Source organism: Balaenoptera musculus, chromosome 5 (genome assembly GCF_009873245.2).
Source record: "Balaenoptera musculus isolate JJ_BM4_2016_0621 chromosome 5, mBalMus1.pri.v3, whole genome shotgun sequence".
NCBI classification, from domain to species: Eukaryota; Metazoa; Chordata; class Mammalia; order Artiodactyla; family Balaenopteridae; genus Balaenoptera; species Balaenoptera musculus.
In genome coordinates, this window is record NC_045789.1 from 68,950,504 (window position 1) to 68,968,185 (window position 17,682).

General features: G+C 39.8%; 1 protein-coding gene across 1 annotated transcript in view; it reads left to right on the top strand.

Annotated features, from left to right (window-relative positions):
• Positions 1-17,682, top strand: part of TEC (tec protein tyrosine kinase) — a 93,130-nt gene that overhangs the window by 64,384 nt on the left and 11,064 nt on the right. The window contains 7 exon segments of the mRNA XM_036852423.1: positions 2-24; positions 4,971-5,025; positions 7,312-7,391; positions 8,841-8,974; positions 12,247-12,321; positions 13,076-13,247; positions 13,369-13,585. Coding sequence (XP_036708318.1) covers positions 2-24; positions 4,971-5,025; positions 7,312-7,391; positions 8,841-8,974; positions 12,247-12,321; positions 13,076-13,247; positions 13,369-13,585 — 756 coding nt within the window.

Below are 17,682 nucleotides of genomic sequence, written 5' to 3' on the forward strand. Positions count from 1 at the left end.
CAAAAACAACTTAGATCAATATGAGTAAGTAAAAGGTTATTTGTGAATGTGGAGAACTAGAAAATGTTTTTATTTTCCTAATTATGTAAGACATTTTGGAGATTAATGGTTATCTTTCATTATCTTTGGAAGGATGTACTAACTTATCCTTAACTTAGTTGTCTAGGATGGTAAATAGACATTGTGAGAATTAGTTTCTATAATACACTTTACCTGAAGGTACTATGTGTGAATAGAATTACAGAAGTGAATATAATTGAATTGATTTTAAACGAATCATAGCTTTAGCTGACTTTGAAATATAGCTCATTGTTCATTCATTCAGGAAATCAAAATACAGTTTCCCAGAGTGGCCTTTAAAAAAACATTTGATTGTTTCTTTTTTCTAACTATAATAACAATATGTGATTATTGTTTTAAAATTCTTTGAAAATATGAAAAATGTTAGTAAGAGAAATTATTCAGAAATCAACTAGAGTTGACCTCTGTCAACATTCATATATTTCCTTTCAATCTTTAGAATCATGCTGTATATACTGTTTTATATCCTGTTTAATTCACTTAACAGTATATTATGAGTGTGAGTATTTCCTCATGCCATTAAATGTACTTCGAAAACATTTTAATAATTGCATTATATTTCATTCAGTCGTGAATTCTTCAAATGCTTACTGAGACCTTAGTGTGTATCAGGCACTGTGCGAGGCCTTAAGGGGTACAACCAGACATATGGCACATGGATGTGCAATAATTTATAATCATTTCCTTATTTGTGTGGCATTATGTTGTTTAGGCATCTTTACTATGTAAAATACTGGGATACCTCTTCCTGCTTATTGTCTTAAACTAGATCTCTAAAATCTACGTACTGAGCTAAAGGCTAGTTATGAACTTCTTAAGACTCCTAATCATGCTGTGAAATTACTTTCAGAGAAAACAATGGGCTGCTGTTTATATGCTCACTAACTGTGCATGGCCAGGTTTAGTGAGAGGCTCATATATACCAAATATATATGAGCCTTTTTGTGGTCATTCTGAGGTGGTGTATTGACGCTTCATTCACTTCTTTAAAAACAACACTGTCACCACCACCACCAACACACAGCCTGTTCCTCTGTCCATGTTACTTCCTGTAATGTGAGTGTACCTTAAAAGTCTAGAAAAGGATTAACAGATTCAAAAGTCATAGCACTCGGTGGTGTGACCCCCTCAAAGTCGTTTTAGAAGTAGGTGAGGGTATACAAAGCATGTAACTAAAATAGTGGTTTGTTCTTGAATACATTTTAGGAAAATAGAGTAAATCCTTAGAATTAGGGAAGATGCTAAAAGGTAAAAAGCTTGGACCTGATTTAAGGGGATCTGACCGAGAAGTAACTGGTGATTTCAGGAGAGATGTGCTTGGAAACCAGATAATCCTTATCTAAATGTGAGAACTCCCCTTATGACTCATGGGATTACAAATAAGGGTTTTAGGAAGTTTATGATTCATTGCCATGCAATTTTTGGGTGCCTGACTCCACCTCGGCATGAGCAAGTGAACTTGCTGTGGGAGTCCCCTCAGCCAGCTGCCCAGGGAGTGGGGATTCCACGTGGCGTGGTGCCAGCCCTGACTGGATGAGGAAGGAAAAACCTGTTCTCAGTGCTGACAGTCCACTCCTGCTGTCTTCCACTCCACTGTTGGTGTTGGATTTTGCTAAAGCCCATCCTGTAACACGTCTTAAATGTCTCCAGGGTTAAAAAGCCTTTTGACAGCTGCTGAATCAAGAGCCCTTCTGCTGTTTGTTTCGGGGCAGGAGGAGTCCGGGCAATGACTGTCCACTGGGCTGGGCTCAGGACTGGCAGCCTGCAGCTCCCAGGGCTGTCAGTACCCTAGTTCCCACCTCCACACCCAGGTCCCAGTTGGAGGGGGACAGGACCATCGGAAGTGCTGCAGGAAAGAAACTGGGCTCGTTGTGGTGGTCAGTAAGCTGTTCTTTATTTTTTTAATTAATTAATTTATTTATTTATTTATTTTTGGCTGTGTTGGGTCTTCGTTTCTGTGCGAGGGCTTCCTCCAGTTGCGGCAAGTGGGGGCCACTCTTCATTGCGGTGCGCGGGCCTCTCACTGTCGCGGCCTCTCTTGTTGCGGAGCACAGGCTCCAGACGCGCAGGCTCAGTAATTGTGGCTCACGGGCCCAGTTGCTCCGCGGTATGTGGGATCTTCCCAGACCAGGGCTCGAACCCGTGTCCCCTGCATTGGCAGGCGGATTCTCAACCACTGCACCACCAGGGAAGCCCCAGTAAGATGTTCTTGATGGACGCATGTTAAAGGAAGAAGGTGACAGGAATGCAAGAACCCTTAGAACAGGAAAAGTCTAGGACAAGGCTTTGCGTGGGTGATCCAGGAGGCAAGGGCCAAAGTGAGAACCAGCAAAGATTATATAGCTCATTGGTTGGTTGGTTGGTTGTTTTCAATTTTTTGTTAGTTTATACCTGTTGCCTCCTTTTTCTAATTTACCCAACCCACCCTCTCCAAGAAGCTTGGCCAGGATCCATCCTTTCCAGAAGGTTGTCCCCAAAGCTGCTTTCCCCTCTATTCAGACAGCACTATGAAGTCCTGTCCCTCTGGAGTGTTTGAAGTGACTAGCCAATCTGAAACCCTCATTCCCATTAGGGTTTTGATACCTAAGAATGGAATGACAAGCTACTTACAAATCCTGGACATTCTTTCTAGAAGCATATAGTTCCTTCATCAGGGGAAGCTAACTAACCTCCAACAGGCATTTCTGTGCCGGACTCGTGGGCGACGCACGCGGGCTGGTGTCTGGGCGGCAGCTCTCCGGCTCACCACGTGTGCATCGTTCTTCCCGACAGGATGCGTTCAGCAGAGCCACTCTTGTCTTTCCCTCCTTGCCTGGTGGTAGGTATCATGGAAGAGGAAGAGAAGCCACAGAGAACCATTAGGAAATACTCACCACGAGATGACTCAGCTTTTGATTTGTTCATCACTCCTTCCTCCTTTCCTTTCTTCAACATACCCTTCAGGGTCTGAGTTTATATCCTAGGGAGGAAAACATCCTTTCTGGGGAAACTGCAAATACCATACAAATGACCACTTAGAATAGGATTTGTGCTGTGGATTTTTTTTTTTCTTTCCCTTATTTCTTTTATCCCTTCCCAGGAGCTGAATATACCAAGTGAGGAAGGACCTTTTTCTTTCTCTTAGTATCTTATATCGAATTTCTCTTGAGAGCCACAATCTAGCTTTTACTGAGTTCTTTGCATCTGAACGTGAGCCTGAACCTCCATCGCTTACTCTCACTGTGAAGATGTGGGCTTGGATCTCCTGTGATTAATAAAGAGAATTTTTTTTTCAATCTTTCAGGTCCTGTTGGTTTATAATGCATAATGAGAGCTGCAGCTACCTTTTCTAATTAACTTTTATGATTGTTTTTTGGTATCCTGACAAATATTTCTCCTATCAATGGGAAAGCTTTAGGGACAGAATCCATTCTGTTCTCCTCATTTATTTTATTTCTCAGTTGCATTCAGAAATTGATCAGAATTTAAATTTGCAATTTTGTTGAACTTGGTCTCAGTTCATAAAGTGGGGTCCACAACAATGAGATCTTAATACCCACAATCCTGAGACCTGGTTAATCACTTCAGGCTCCAAATAAAATTGGAGCTTTTGGCTTGTGTGTAAATTGTGTTTTTGGCTTGTGTTGAGATTATAATTTGTGTTTGTCCACTCCAACTGCATAAAAGAATCCAGACCAAAAATGATCTTGTATTTTCTTCTTTGTATTTTTCCCTTCCTCAGTCAGGGAAGGCCTTTGTATTCGCTTGTCTCGGGGTGTCTGCTGGGCCAAAAGCAGGTGCTGTTTCTTTTATAAAAGGCTGAGGCAGTGGTGGAAACTTCACGGGTTTAGAGGGGCCAAGCTGGTTTCATAACATTGGAATCCTTGGGAAATAGGACTGTGATGGAGGGTTCTCTGCCCACTAAAGTCCATCTAGAACAAACCACACAAAACAAAACAAAAACCCAAGTTTAAAGCCGAGAGTCTGAGTTTCATCTTCTTTGGCCACTTGCTCATAATCCCCTGGAGAGCTCGGGTTGGGGGAAGCAGGAGAGGGAGTACCTCTGAGGATGAGGTGGGAGATGGCAGTATCCATCTTTCCTTAGGAAAGATTTCTCAAGGGTTAAGCAGGGGCACCGATATGCAGGGGCTTGGCACAGAGTGGTGGGAGGGCAGGTGCCACTGCTTGGCCCTGGCGGGATTCCTACAGTAGACCTTCGGAGGGCTGCCAGGGGTCAGGGCTTTGCTGGAACCAGTAAGTCTGGAAGACCCAGGAGGCCTGCTCTTCTGTTTTGCTCTGTTTCTTTCAATACTTGGGACCTTCGTGAAATTTGCAGGGGAGGCTTCATGATGATTTGAGATGAAATCTACTGCCTATTGGTGGGATGGGGGCTTGGGATTAGATTTAATTGGAATCCAAGACAATAACGTGGTGACATTTCCTGCGTATTTGAGTCAGTGGGGTAAAATTCATTCTTGCTGTTATTATAATAGTTAAAAATTAGAAATGATTTTTATGTTAAATAATGAAGAATAGCTTAAATAAATTATGGCACATCCAGACCGTGATGCGCAGGACTACATTGCTTTGCAAAGGTGTGTATCATATACCGTTATATGAAAAATTCAGGTTCTGATATAGCAAGTGTAGCTTGACCTCACTTTAATAAAGAAAATAAGAATGTCGGCGTACATATGTGTCTTCATAAAAACATGGGTAGAAAAAGTCTGCATGTATGTGTATCCAAATGCTACTAGTGGTTGTCTATATTATTGAGATTATGAATGAGGTCTTGTTCTTATTTATTGTTTGTTATTGATGAGTAATATTATCAATACCTTGCTAATCCTAAAAAGAAAAAAGAACAATTTTAAAAACCTGAGGCCTTAAACGTATCTTTTTCTGTTCAGATGGTATTGCAGAAATATGAATAGAAGCAAAGCAGAGCAACTCCTTAGAAGTGAAGTAAGTGTTTGTACTTGTCTTGTGGGTTTGGTTTCAGCACAAAATCAATTGTAACAAATCCCTGATGAGTAATTCCACCTACCTCTGTTTCTGAAGCCCAAAAAATACTATGACGTAAGTACAAGTTTTGGTTTTTTGAAATCGTTTAAAAGTGAAGACTGCTCTATTAGTTTCCTGGGGCTGCTGTAACAAAGTACCACAGACTGAGCGGCTTAAACAGCAGAAGTTTGTTGTTTCATGGACCTAGAGGTTAGAAGCCTGCAATCCAGATGTCAGTGGGCGTGGCTCCTTCTGGGAGCTGTAAGGGAGGGATCTGTCCCAGGCCCCTCTCCTTTTCTCCCCGTGGTTCTTCCCTCAATGCATGCCTGGCTCTGTGTCCAAATTTCCCTTTTATAAGGACTCCAGTCATATAGGATTAGCCCCCCACCCCCACCCCATGACCTCATTTTCACTTGATTCCCTCTGTAAATCTCCACAGAAGGTCACATTCTGAAGTACCAGGGGTTAGAACTCCAAAGTATGTTTTTTGAGGGGGAAACAATTAAACTCATAACAACAGGTAATAGCTGTACACGGGCAACATTTTCTTTACTGTTTCTTACTGATTTATTATTTGCTACCTTGATATTAGTACATGTGTTTTTCCTTTTTGCTTGAAGTTCTTTGTTTTAAAATAGTTTACATCAGTGTTACGTGCTACCTTTTATAAATTAAGTTTTAACACAATATTTAGTTGCCTTTAGAAATGTGCTAAAATTCTTACACTTTACAAAGAAATAAAGTGGAAGGATGAAATCTGCTATAGAGGAAACTAAGTGGACTTAATAAGGAGACCACCTGAGTCTAGCTGTGACTTTTCTAGTGTTTTTTGCATCTGTAAGACAGAGAGGTTGGATTAGAAGATGACCTCTACAGTCCTCTGCATTTATGATCTAGTTATTCTATTTAGTAATTGCTCCCAGCCTTTTAAACCTGTGCTTTCTCATTTTATCTCCTGCTTAGTATCCACAGTGGAGGTTTAGTTGGACACTTCTTTCTGTAGTTTATGTTACGGGATCAATAGCAGGTGACTTTGCTTGATTCAGATGACACGTCACCTCTCCCTGCCCCTCCCCCTCTACAGGATTCTTACACGCCTCCCTGGTGACCTCACAATGAGAGGCAGCTCTAGGGAAGTGGGTAGCTAGAAGGCCTGGGGTCCAAACCCTGGCTCTGCTACTTACTAGCTGTTTGACTTGGGGCAAATGTCCAACTTTTCTGTGTCCTATTTCCTTACCTGTAAAGTAAACAGGCAAGGAGGTAACAATAGTGCCTACCTCATAGAACTGTTTTGAGGACTGAGTAGATCCACATATTAGAACATATTAAAACAGAGTAAGTGTTCAATAAACATGTTTTATTGATCGATTAACTGTTAGGATCATTGTCCCTAATTGTTCTTATCAGATTTATTTGTGGGCCTTTATTTCATTCCATTGTCTTCCCTAGGAATAAGAAGAAAATTTATTTTATTTTAATCTGTTAAACACACTTTCATTTTAAAGCAATTTCAGTGCTAGAGGTTGACTGTGGCATTATTGGTGGAGAGGTGTCTGAGGTTCCTAGCTTCTGTTTCTTGCTCTTAGGCTAAGAACCTATTGAGGATTTAGCTTTTGGTCATTCAGCGTGTTGCTGCCTTTTGGTTTTCTCTGCTTAGGTTGCTTGTGCCTCTGTCTCTCCTTTCGTAAAGAGTGATATTTAACATCGACTTCCAGGGGAATTAAGGATTTAAAAAAAAATCTTCCTATAAAGAGCACTGAGGTATTTACAGGAAAAATGCTGTGTGGATAGAAGATGATATTGAGTTGGGATTCAAGGCTTATAGCAAATATGAAAAATGTATGAAATGAAACCCAGTCATTAAGAAATACATTTTTCAGTAACTGTTTCCCCACATGTCCAGGACATAAAGGAATTGCAAAATTTTGTCTGTTAGTTCTGGAAGGGCCCTGAGAGATTGTCATGTTGAAATGTCTCGTACTAGTGTGTGTGAAGAGTTGTGATTGTGGGGAATTATGAGTGTGCTTTCTTTAACTAATCTCACGGTTCAGTAATGTGAAGTGGAAGGTCACATGGATGGGAGACGGTCACGTGGATGACTTACCTGTTGGTAAGTTGCACTTCTCCAAAGCAGATTTTCTCGGCAGAGGATAATAATCATAAAATCATAATATTGGGTTCTTGGATCTTCTCTGTGGCATTGGTATTTGTTATTGGATTGAAAAAAATTTTCTTCTTGGATTTTAGGATAAAGAAGGTGGTTTTATGGTAAGAGATTCCAGTCAACCAGGCATGTACACAGTCTCCCTTTATACAAAGTTTGGAGGGTAAGTAATCTCTCCCTCTCTCTCTGCTTAAATTCAGAGTTTTTATATGAAGTTCCTATATAGTTTATATGGATTCCTAATTTTCAAAAAATAAGCTACAATTCAGCATTAAAAAAATCTGAACTTTATTTCTAAAGTCTATACCATTTTTATATTCATATTTAGTAATTTTCCTCATTTTCCATATATATATTTGTTCTGAATGACGACAGAAACTTTAGCAGCATTCCACAGATAATTACTTTGCACTGTGCTAGGTACTAAGGATACCACACTGAGCCAAGTAGACACAGACCCAGCCCTCCAGTAGCTTAGTGAGGGCTTCTTTCAGACAGGCAAACAGGCAGTGATGGTGTATGTGAGTGACTGCTATGAAGGGAGGGCAACGTGTGTGTGTGTGTTTGTGTGTCGGGGTGGTGGTGGGTGGTACATAGCCCAGACACATCTGAGTTAGTCATTAATGTTGTCTACTGACATCCAATGTGAGACCTGACAGGTGAGGCAGGCAAAAGTTGGAGACAGGGCTTCCCTGGTGGCGCAGTGGTTGAGAATCTGCCTGCCAATGCAGGGGACACGGGTTCGAGCCCTGGTCTGGGAAGATCCCGCATGCCGCGGAGCAACTGGGCCCGTGAGCCACAACTACTGAGCCTGTGCATCTGGAGCCTGTGCTCCGCAACAAGAGAGGCCGCGATAGTGAGAGGCCCGCGCACCGCGATGAAGAGTGGCCCCTGCTCGCCGCAACTAGAGAAAGCCCTCGCACAGAAACGAAGACCCAACACAGCCAAAAATAAATTAAAAAAAAAAAAAAAAAAAGTTGGAGAGAGGGAAGTGTGTTTCTGACACAGGAAATTGCCTGGACCTGGAAGTGAGGGAGCACTTGGTGAACTGACAACAGTGTATTGTAGCTGGATTGTAGAATGGGAGGGGCAGGGGGAAGGGAGGAGAGAGAAGCCTGAGAGGTAGAAGTGGAAGACACGTCACATCCATGTCAAGGAGTCTGAGCTTTATCTTCACAGCAGCAAGAGTTCTCTGGAAAGGATTTTCAGCAAGAGATGACTCAGGAAGGTCTAAGATATCTAAAATAGAATGTGTACATGATTTGTACATCTAGTTTATTAACTTTTAGAGGTCTTGTGGACATTTGCAACACCCAACAGCAGGGACAAAAAGCAGTATCCAGCTAACAACTATTTTAAGACTTTTAATTGTTGGTAAATGAAGTTTTGGTAAATGTTCTCTTTCACGATCTCATGCAAGGGACCAAGTATCTGACCACTTTATAACTTCGATCTGTTAATTTGAAAGGTGAAGCTAAGAAGAACATGGGGAAAAATAAAATTTGTGTAGAGACTAGAGGGGGCCATATGCAGGGACCCTGGTAGAAAACATCTTAAGGGTGAAGTTACATTATTCCAACTTGGTTCTAACACATTCTGATTTTTGTTACAGAGAAGGTTCATCAGGTTTCAGGCATTATCATATAAAGGAGACAATGACATCTCCAAAGAAGTATTATCTGGCAGAAAAACATGCTTTTGGTTCAATTCCTGAGATTATTGAGTATCATAAGCACAATGCAGCAGGTAAGTGAGCTGTTAAAACCTATTTCAAATATAAAGTAGTGATTAAAATGATTAGACATTGTGATGAATTCTTCCTTGAGCACGTTTATGTTGTAGTTAATTGTACAATGTGATTGATTTAAAATTACTGCATATTAAGGAAATGATATATACAAAGAAAAATCAGAAATAATAACTCTAAAGAAGCCCCGTCTTGACCTTAAAGCACAAGTTATCCTTATCGTGTGTGGCAAACGTTCACATCTGCCACTTACAATACAAGGTTTACATCCTTGGTACTGACAAAGAGTCTTTGCTTGACCGAACTTTAGTCAGTCTCCCGAACCATCTCCTGAGCCCATCTGTACACTTTCTTATAAAATCCAGCTTTGGCAGTAACCCTGCTAAATCACTTTAACCAGAACCCCTTACCCTTGAGATCTGATGTCTAATCACCCTCAATAACTGGTGGGGTTCCTCGTCTTCCACCGTCCCCCGGGGTAATGTCTGGGTACCCTGGCTTATCTTCAGCAAGAGTCTTGTTTGATTAGTTTGGCCAGAACCACTTTAAGCCCTCCCTGTGTTGATGTTTCTTTTAGTAATTTTCCATCCACTGATTCCCCACCCTTCTCCTGGGCTGTGAGTTCTCATTTGTCCAGGCTGTATTCGGAGTCGGGCCCATCTCTCTCTCCCCCACTTTAAAATCCCATTGCAGTGGTCTTTGTACCTATCACAGTGGTCCTGAATAAAGCCTGCTGGACCATCTTGAAAAGCGTCATTGAATATTGTTTTTCCTTTAACAGTACCACACTAAAATCCAATGTATGTCTATGTCGCAGCTGTCACAGAAGCTGCCAGATGAGCAGCTTAGGTTTAGGCCTGTGTTAGAGGCTTCCAAAGACTAGCGTAAGAGTGTCCCAGACACGTCTTCCATCTTCCCAAATCTTTGCTACACTTAACCACCAGAGTGGGAACAAACCAAACATCAAAAACAAAACCAGAAACCACATTTGTGCCCTTGGAAGCGCCAGAAGATGAGATAGAAAGATTTCTAGCCTTTGACTTCAAAGATGTAACTGAGCAGGGGTTAGCCAAGTGTCCAGCCCAATTTATGGAAAATTAACTTTTGAAATTTTATCAAAGGCCTTTGCCAAGTCTGTTGCTATTTGTGACTCTGCTCACGTCTCTCAGATGATGATAGGAACAGTTATTGAGATCTAATTTACACACCATAAAGTTCGCCCACATGATGTGCACAACTCAGTGGTCTGTAAATTAGTATATTTACAGAGCTGTGCCAACTATCACCATAATCTGAGGTCATTTTCAGCATCCCCCGTGAAGAAATCTTGAACTCATTAGCAGTCACCCCTTAACCCCTTCCACCAGTCCTGCCCTAGGCACCCACTAATCTGCTTTCTATCTCTACAGATTTGCCTATTCTGGACATTTCATGTAAATGGAATCATACCATATGTAGTCTGTTGTGACTAGCTTCTTTGAGCATAATATTTTTGACATTCCTCCATGTCGTAGCCTATATAAGTACTCCACTCCTTTTTACTGATGAATAATAATCCATTGTGTGGATTTTGTTTATCCATTTTGTATCATTCATCAGTTGATGGACATTTGGGCTGTTTCCACATTTTGGCCATTATGAGTAATGCTGCTGTGAACATTTGTGTACAAGTTTTTGCGTGAAACATGTTTCATTTCTTTTGGGTACTAACCTAGGAATGGATTTGCTGGATCATATAATAACTCCGTGTTTAACATTTGAGGAACTGATTTCATATCAATTTATCCCCTGAAGAACTTTTTCTTATCTTTTATTCTAGTCTTTTTCAGCATTCACATCCCCCTATTTCTTTCTTTTTGTTCTTGTGTGAATTTTTATGCTATCTCAATTCACTCATTTCAGAAACATGTATTAAGTGCCTACTGCCTGCCAGGAACTATGCCGGACTGTAGGCATACTATGGTGAACTAGATGGCTATTGATCTTGTCCCTCCCAGATCTTACCATCTGGTAGGGGAGACAGAGAAGTACATAACAATATTAAATTACTATGAGATATGCTGTATTAGAGGAAATACATAGTGCTACAGGTGTTTATAGGAGAAATACCTGGGATTTCTTATTTAGTACTGTAAGCAACTTAAGTTAAAGGGTTTAAGGTGCCTCACTGATTTCCAGTAGTTGTGTTATTCCCAGTCGTTAATATTGTAGAGCCCAATTTTTATGCTAAGATTACAAATGCTGAGTTATGTCAGGTGAACTACTTTAATTTTTAGTAGACTACTGTAATTCCATTTCATAATTCAAATCTCATACTAGAAAAGAACATGAAATAATAATTGATAATAATTGTTGGAAACCTTTTAACATCCTTTAAAGTGTTTGCAAGACACCATGCTAGCATAGTGCCTGATAAACACTGTATTTTTAAAAAAAAATGTTGAATGAATAAAAACGTATATTTAAAAAACATGAAATTGTCGGCTCAGAGAGTAGCGAAACCAAGCAGGACCCTGTGGGGGCCTTCCTGGGTACAAAAGCTCCTCTGTGTTTCCCGTTTCTTGTTTGGAAAAAAAAAAAAAAAAAAAGGCTTTAGTCTCCTAAGCCTTCCCCAAGCTCCAAAGAGCAGGCTCAAGCAGTTAATGATTAGAGTCACAGGACTCCTAGTTCCTCCTGCAGGGATGTAGATAACAATCTGATGCATATCTTTGAGTCGCTCTGCAGAAACTAAGACCCCCATCCGGGTGGAGGATGGTGACTACATGCTGACCACAAGCAGGTAGACCCCAGGCTGGTTGGAACCAGAAGGTTGTTGATTGAGATTCCTGAAACATCACCCTGTTACCTACCGTCGGCCAATCAGAAGAAGGTCCACGAACTGATCACTTGTCTTACTACCCTCTCCCCTAACGATGTCTTTAAAAACCCTTGTCGAAGGCCACTGGGGAGTTTGGGTCTTTTGAGTACAAGCCCCCCGTCCTCCTTGCTTGGCCCTGCAATAAACCTTTTTCTGCTCCAGACTCCGACATTTTGGTTTGTTTGGCCTCACTGTGCATCAGGCGCACAGACTTGGTTTTGACCACAGTAGGATCATCTTCCTTCCTACCTTCCTTTATTTTTTGCTAGCACATAGCAGAGGGCTATATATACACAAAGAAGATGAGCACTAAGTGAATAAATGAATGAATTTTGTAAGTGAGTTTCTAGTTTAGCGCTTTACCATGCAGAATGATTGAGTGAATTCAACTGTAATACTCTTTTTGATTTCTAGGACTTGTCACAAGGCTGCGGTACCCAGTTAGCACAAAGGGGGAGAATGCACCAACCACTGCAGGATTCAGCTACGGTAACTCCTTTTGTAGTTGCATGGCAAATTTTCCTTGAAAAGAACCCGTTATCACAAGACCAGTTTAGATGTGTAGAATTCCACATAGCGGAACTGTTTTTATATAAGTTTACCAAGTGAGATTTTAGATGATTACACTTATAGCTGTAGTAACCCTAGGTTTTCTGTTTTCATCATTATTCATTATTTGGTAGAAAACTGTCCGTCAGTGAAAAATAAGCATTACCATGTTACTTCTAAAATAAATCAAAGCCTTTCCTGCTTCTCACTGGGCTTGGTTGGCTACTCACAGGAAAGTAAAGATGGAGGTAATAGAGAAGACATGCAACTTGATTGTCTTTGTGCTACTGGTGAAAGCCTTTTAAACAGGTTAAACTCTTTCCAACTTGATGGAATTGAAAAAGAAAAAAAAAACTTCAGGGGGAGGAATGGTAAAGGAGGAAGTATTTGTTTAAAAAAGAAAAAAGTACCTTCAACTTTCAAGCTCCATTATTATTAGCCTATTGTGCAGCATCTTCTTGCCTTCTTCAGTTCACTTTGCTTTTATTGTGACAGCTGAGAAGGGGTCCATCCTCCCCAGAGGGAGGAAAGCCACCTTCTGTCGCTTATGGGCAGGTTGCAAGTCTGCTCTGTGTTGGTAATTGTATTACCTTGTAAGTTTTAGATTGACCTTGGTTATAGTTTCTTTGTTTCTCACTGATTCCTACTGTATTCTCCTGATTAAATTTTATCACTTTCCCCCTCTGTCTCACAGAAAAATGGGAGATTAACCCTTCAGAGCTGACCTTTATGAGGGAGTTGGGGAGTGGACTCTTTGGAGTAGTAAGGCTTGGCAAGTGGCGAGCTCAGTACAAAGTAGCCATCAAAGCTATTAGGGAAGGTGCCATGTGTGAGGAAGATTTTATAGAAGAAGCTAAAGTAATGATGTAAGTTTCTATGTTTTTTCCGGTTCCCCTTTTTGTATTAAAAAGTGACCCCTTGCCAGCTAACACCCCTGGTGGTTTCTTTCCCTGCAGTAACTCTGTGTATGCATGACTTCCCTCTCAGGAAACTGACACACCCGAAGTTAGTACAGCTTTATGGTGTATGCACCCAGCAGAAACCCATTTACATCGTTACCGAGTTCATGGAAAGGGGATGCCTTTTGAATTTCCTCCGACAGAGACAAGGCCATTTTAGTAGAGATGTGCTGCTGAGCATGTGTCAAGATGTGTGTGAAGGGATGGAGTACCTGGAGAGAAACAGCTTCATCCACAGAGACCTGGTAATCACAGACCACCTGCATTCCCATCACCAGCCAAATTCCTTTGTAATCTGGGTCAACAGATGAGCAATGACGTGTTCATACCCAAGTTTTGTTCTCAACAATATATCACCATTACTTTTAAATGTGGTAAATTTAACTTGCCCCATAGTTTTAACAGAAAGACCTTTATTAAATCTAATACATGTAGTATATAATTACATAGGTACCTGCTTATTAAATCATACATAATTACCTAGGTAATATTTCCAAGTTAGTTACCATGCATTACATTTGGTCTTCATAAGAATCCCATGAGATAGCTAATTATAACAGATTTTCTGACCACCATTTTCTTATAGATAAGAAAATTAGCATCAGAGAAGTGAAATGACATGCATATGGTGATAAAAGGGAAGTTAAGCGTTGACTTATCCTTTGACTAAGTCCTAAGCTGTTTTCCATCTCACACGCTAGAAGCTGAAACTATAACAGAAATCCTTTCGTTCATTTTCTTCACTGGAAAGAGATGGAGTCGACGTTAATTCCAGAAAATACCAGAAAAAGTAATCTATTACTGGTTCTAAATTATTGTGATGGAGACGCTTCTTAATTTTTCCTCTCTCTCACTCTGTCTCCCTCTCTTCTCCACTCGTTTTTTCTTTCTCTTTTTCTTCTCTGCCTATTCTTCCCAAATGTGTCTATTTTCAGTATGTTGGTAGAACCGTTAGTCCCTGTTAAAGTATACAATACTCTATTATTAACTATAGCCATCATGCTATATCTTAGATCCTCAAAACTTATCTTGTAACTGAAAGTTTGTACCCTTTGACCAACATCTCCATTTCCCCTAACCCCCCCCAACCCCTGGCAATCACCAGTATAGTCTTCCTTTCTATGAGTTCCATTTTTTTTTCCCCTTAGATTCCATATATAAGTGATAGCATATAGTATTTGTCTTTCTCTGTCTGGTCTGTTTCACTTAACATAGTGTCCTCCAGGTTCATCCATGTTGTTGCAACTGATGAGATTTCCTTCTTTTTTTTATGGTTGAACAATGTTCCATTTTATCTATATATATATATATATATATATATATATACACACACACCACATTGTCTTTATTCATTCACCCATTGATGGACACTTAGGTTGTTTCCATATCTGGCTATTGTGAATAATGCTGCTATGAATATGGGAGTGCAGATATTTCTTTAAGGTACTGATTTTGTTTCCTTCAGCTGCATACTAGGAAGTGGGACTGATGGATCATATATATGGTAGTTCTGTTTTTAATTTCTTGAGGAACCTCCATACTGCTTTCCATAGTGGCCATGCCAATTTGCATTCCCACCAACAGTATACAAGGGTTCCTCTTTCTCCACCTTTTCTTTTTTTGTTATTTCTGAGATATACATTTTAAAGTAATAACTAGAATTATGACTTATAACATTATAACAGAACATATAAGATTTTTAGGAATTTCATGTAATGTCTGAAACATTTATATTAACATATTTCCATAAAAATAACCCAAAGAAAGTTTAGTATTAGTTGTTTATTTTTTTAATTTCTGAATTTTGTTTTATTTATTTTTTATACAGCAGGTTCTTATTAGTCATAAATTTTATACACATCAGTGTATACATGTCAATCCCAATCGCCTAATTCAGCACACCCCCACCCCCACCCCCACCCCCCCATGGCTTTCCCCCCTTGGTGTCCATACGTTTGTTCTCTGCATCTGTGTCTCAACTTCTGCCCTGCAAACAGGTTCATCTGTACCGTTTTTCTAGGTTCCACATACATGCATTAATATATGAGATTTGTTTTTCTCTTTCTGACTTACTTCACTCTGTATGACAGTCTCTAGATCCATCCACGTCTCAACACATGACTCAATTTCACTCCTTTTTATGGCTGAGTAATATTCCATTGTATATATGTACCACAACTTCTTTATCCATTCGTCTGTTGATGGGCATTTAGGTTGCTTCCATGACCTGGCTATTGTAAATAGTGCTGCAATGAACATTGGGATACATATGTCTTTTTGAATTATGGTTTTCTCTGGGTATATGCCCAGTAGTGGGATTGCTGGATCATATGGTAGTTCTATTTTTAGCTTTTTAAGGAACCTCCATACTGTTCTCCATAGTGGCTGTATCAATTTACATTCCCACCAACAGTGCAAGAGGGTTCCCTTTTCTCCACACCCTCTCCAGCATTTGTTGTTTGTAGATTTTCTGATGATGCCCATTCTAACTAGTGTGAGGTGATACCTCATTGTTGTTTGATTTGCATTTCTCTAATAATTAGTGATGTTGAGCAGCTTTTCATGTGCTTCTTGGCCATCTGTATGTCTTCTTTGGAGAAATGTCTATTTAGTTCTTCTGCCCATTTTTGGATTGGGTTGTTTGTTTCTCTAGTATTGAGCTGCATGAGCTGTTTATATATTTTGGAGATTAATCCTTTGTCCATTGATTCGTTTGCAAATATTTTCTCCCATACTGAGGATTGTCTTTTTGTCTTGTTTATGGTTTCCTTTGCTGTGCAAAAGCTTTTGAGTTTCATTAGGTCCCATTTGTTTATTTTTGGTTTTATTTCCATTACTCTAGGAGGTGGATCAAAAAAGTTCTTGCTGTGATTTATGTCAAAGAGTGTTCTTCCTATGTTTTCTTCTAAGAGTTTTATAGTGTCCGGTCTTACATTTAGTTCTCGAATCCATTTTGAGTTTATCTTTGTGTATGGTGTTAGGGAGTGTTCTAAATTCATTCTTTTACATGTAGCTGTCCAGTTTTCCCAGCACCACTTATTGAAGTGACTGTCTTTTCTCCATTGTATATCCTTGCCTCCTTTGTCACAGATTAGTTGACCATAGGTCCGTGGGTTTATCTCTGGGCTTTCTATCTTGTTCCATTGATCTATGTTTCTGTTTTTCTGCCAGTACCATATTGTCTTGATTACTGTAGCTTTGTAGTATAGTCTGAAGTCAGGAAGTCTAATTCCTCCAGCTCCGTTTTTTTCCTTTAAGACTGCTTTGGCTATTCGGGGTCTTTTGTGTCTCCATACAAATTTTAAGATTTTTTTGTTCTAGTTCCGTAAAAAATGCCATTGGTAATTTGATAGAGATTGCATTGAATCTGTAGATTGCTTTGGGTGGTACAGTCATTTTCACAATATTGATTCTTCCAATCCAAGAACATGGTATATCTCTCCATCTGTTGGTATCATCTTTAATTTCTTTCATCAGTGTCTTATAGTTTTCTGCATACAGGTCTTTTGTCTCCCTAAGTAGGGTTTATTCCTAGGTATTTTATTCCTTTTGTTGCAGTGGTAAATGGGAGTGTTTCCTTAATTTCTCTTTCAAATTTTTATCATTAGTGTATAGGAATGCAAGAGATTTCTGTGCATTAATTTTGCATCCTACAACTTTACCAAATTCATTGATTAGCTCTAGTGGTTTTCTGGCAGCATCTTTAGGATTCTCTATGTATAGTATCATGTCATCTGCAAACAGTGACAGTTTTACTTCTTCTTTTCCAATTGGTATTCCTTTTATTTCTTTTTCTTCTCTGATTGCCATGGCTAGGACTTCCAAAACTATGTTGAATAATAGTGGCGAGAGTGGACATCCTGGTCTTGTTCCTGATCTTAGAGGAAATGCTTTCAGCTTTTCACCATTGAGAATGATGTTTGCTGTGGGTTTGTCATATATGGCCTTTATTATGTTGAGGTAGGTTCCCTCTATGCCCACTTTCTGGAGAGTTTTTATCATAAATGGGTGTTGAATTTTGTCAGAAGCTTTTTCTGCCTCTATTGAGATGATCATATGGTTTTTATTCTTCAATTTGTTAATATGGTGTATCACATTGATTGATTTGCATATATTGAAGAATCCTTGCATCCCTGGGGTAAATCCCACTTGATCATGGTGTATGATCCTTTTAAAGTGTTGCTGGATTCTGTTTGCTAGTATTTTGTTGAGGATTTTTGCATCCATATTCATCAGTGATATTGATCTGTAATTTTCTTTTTTTGTAGTATCTTTGTCTAGTTTTGGTATCAGGGTGATGGTGGCCTCATAGAATGAGTTTGGGAGTGTTCCTTCCTCTGCA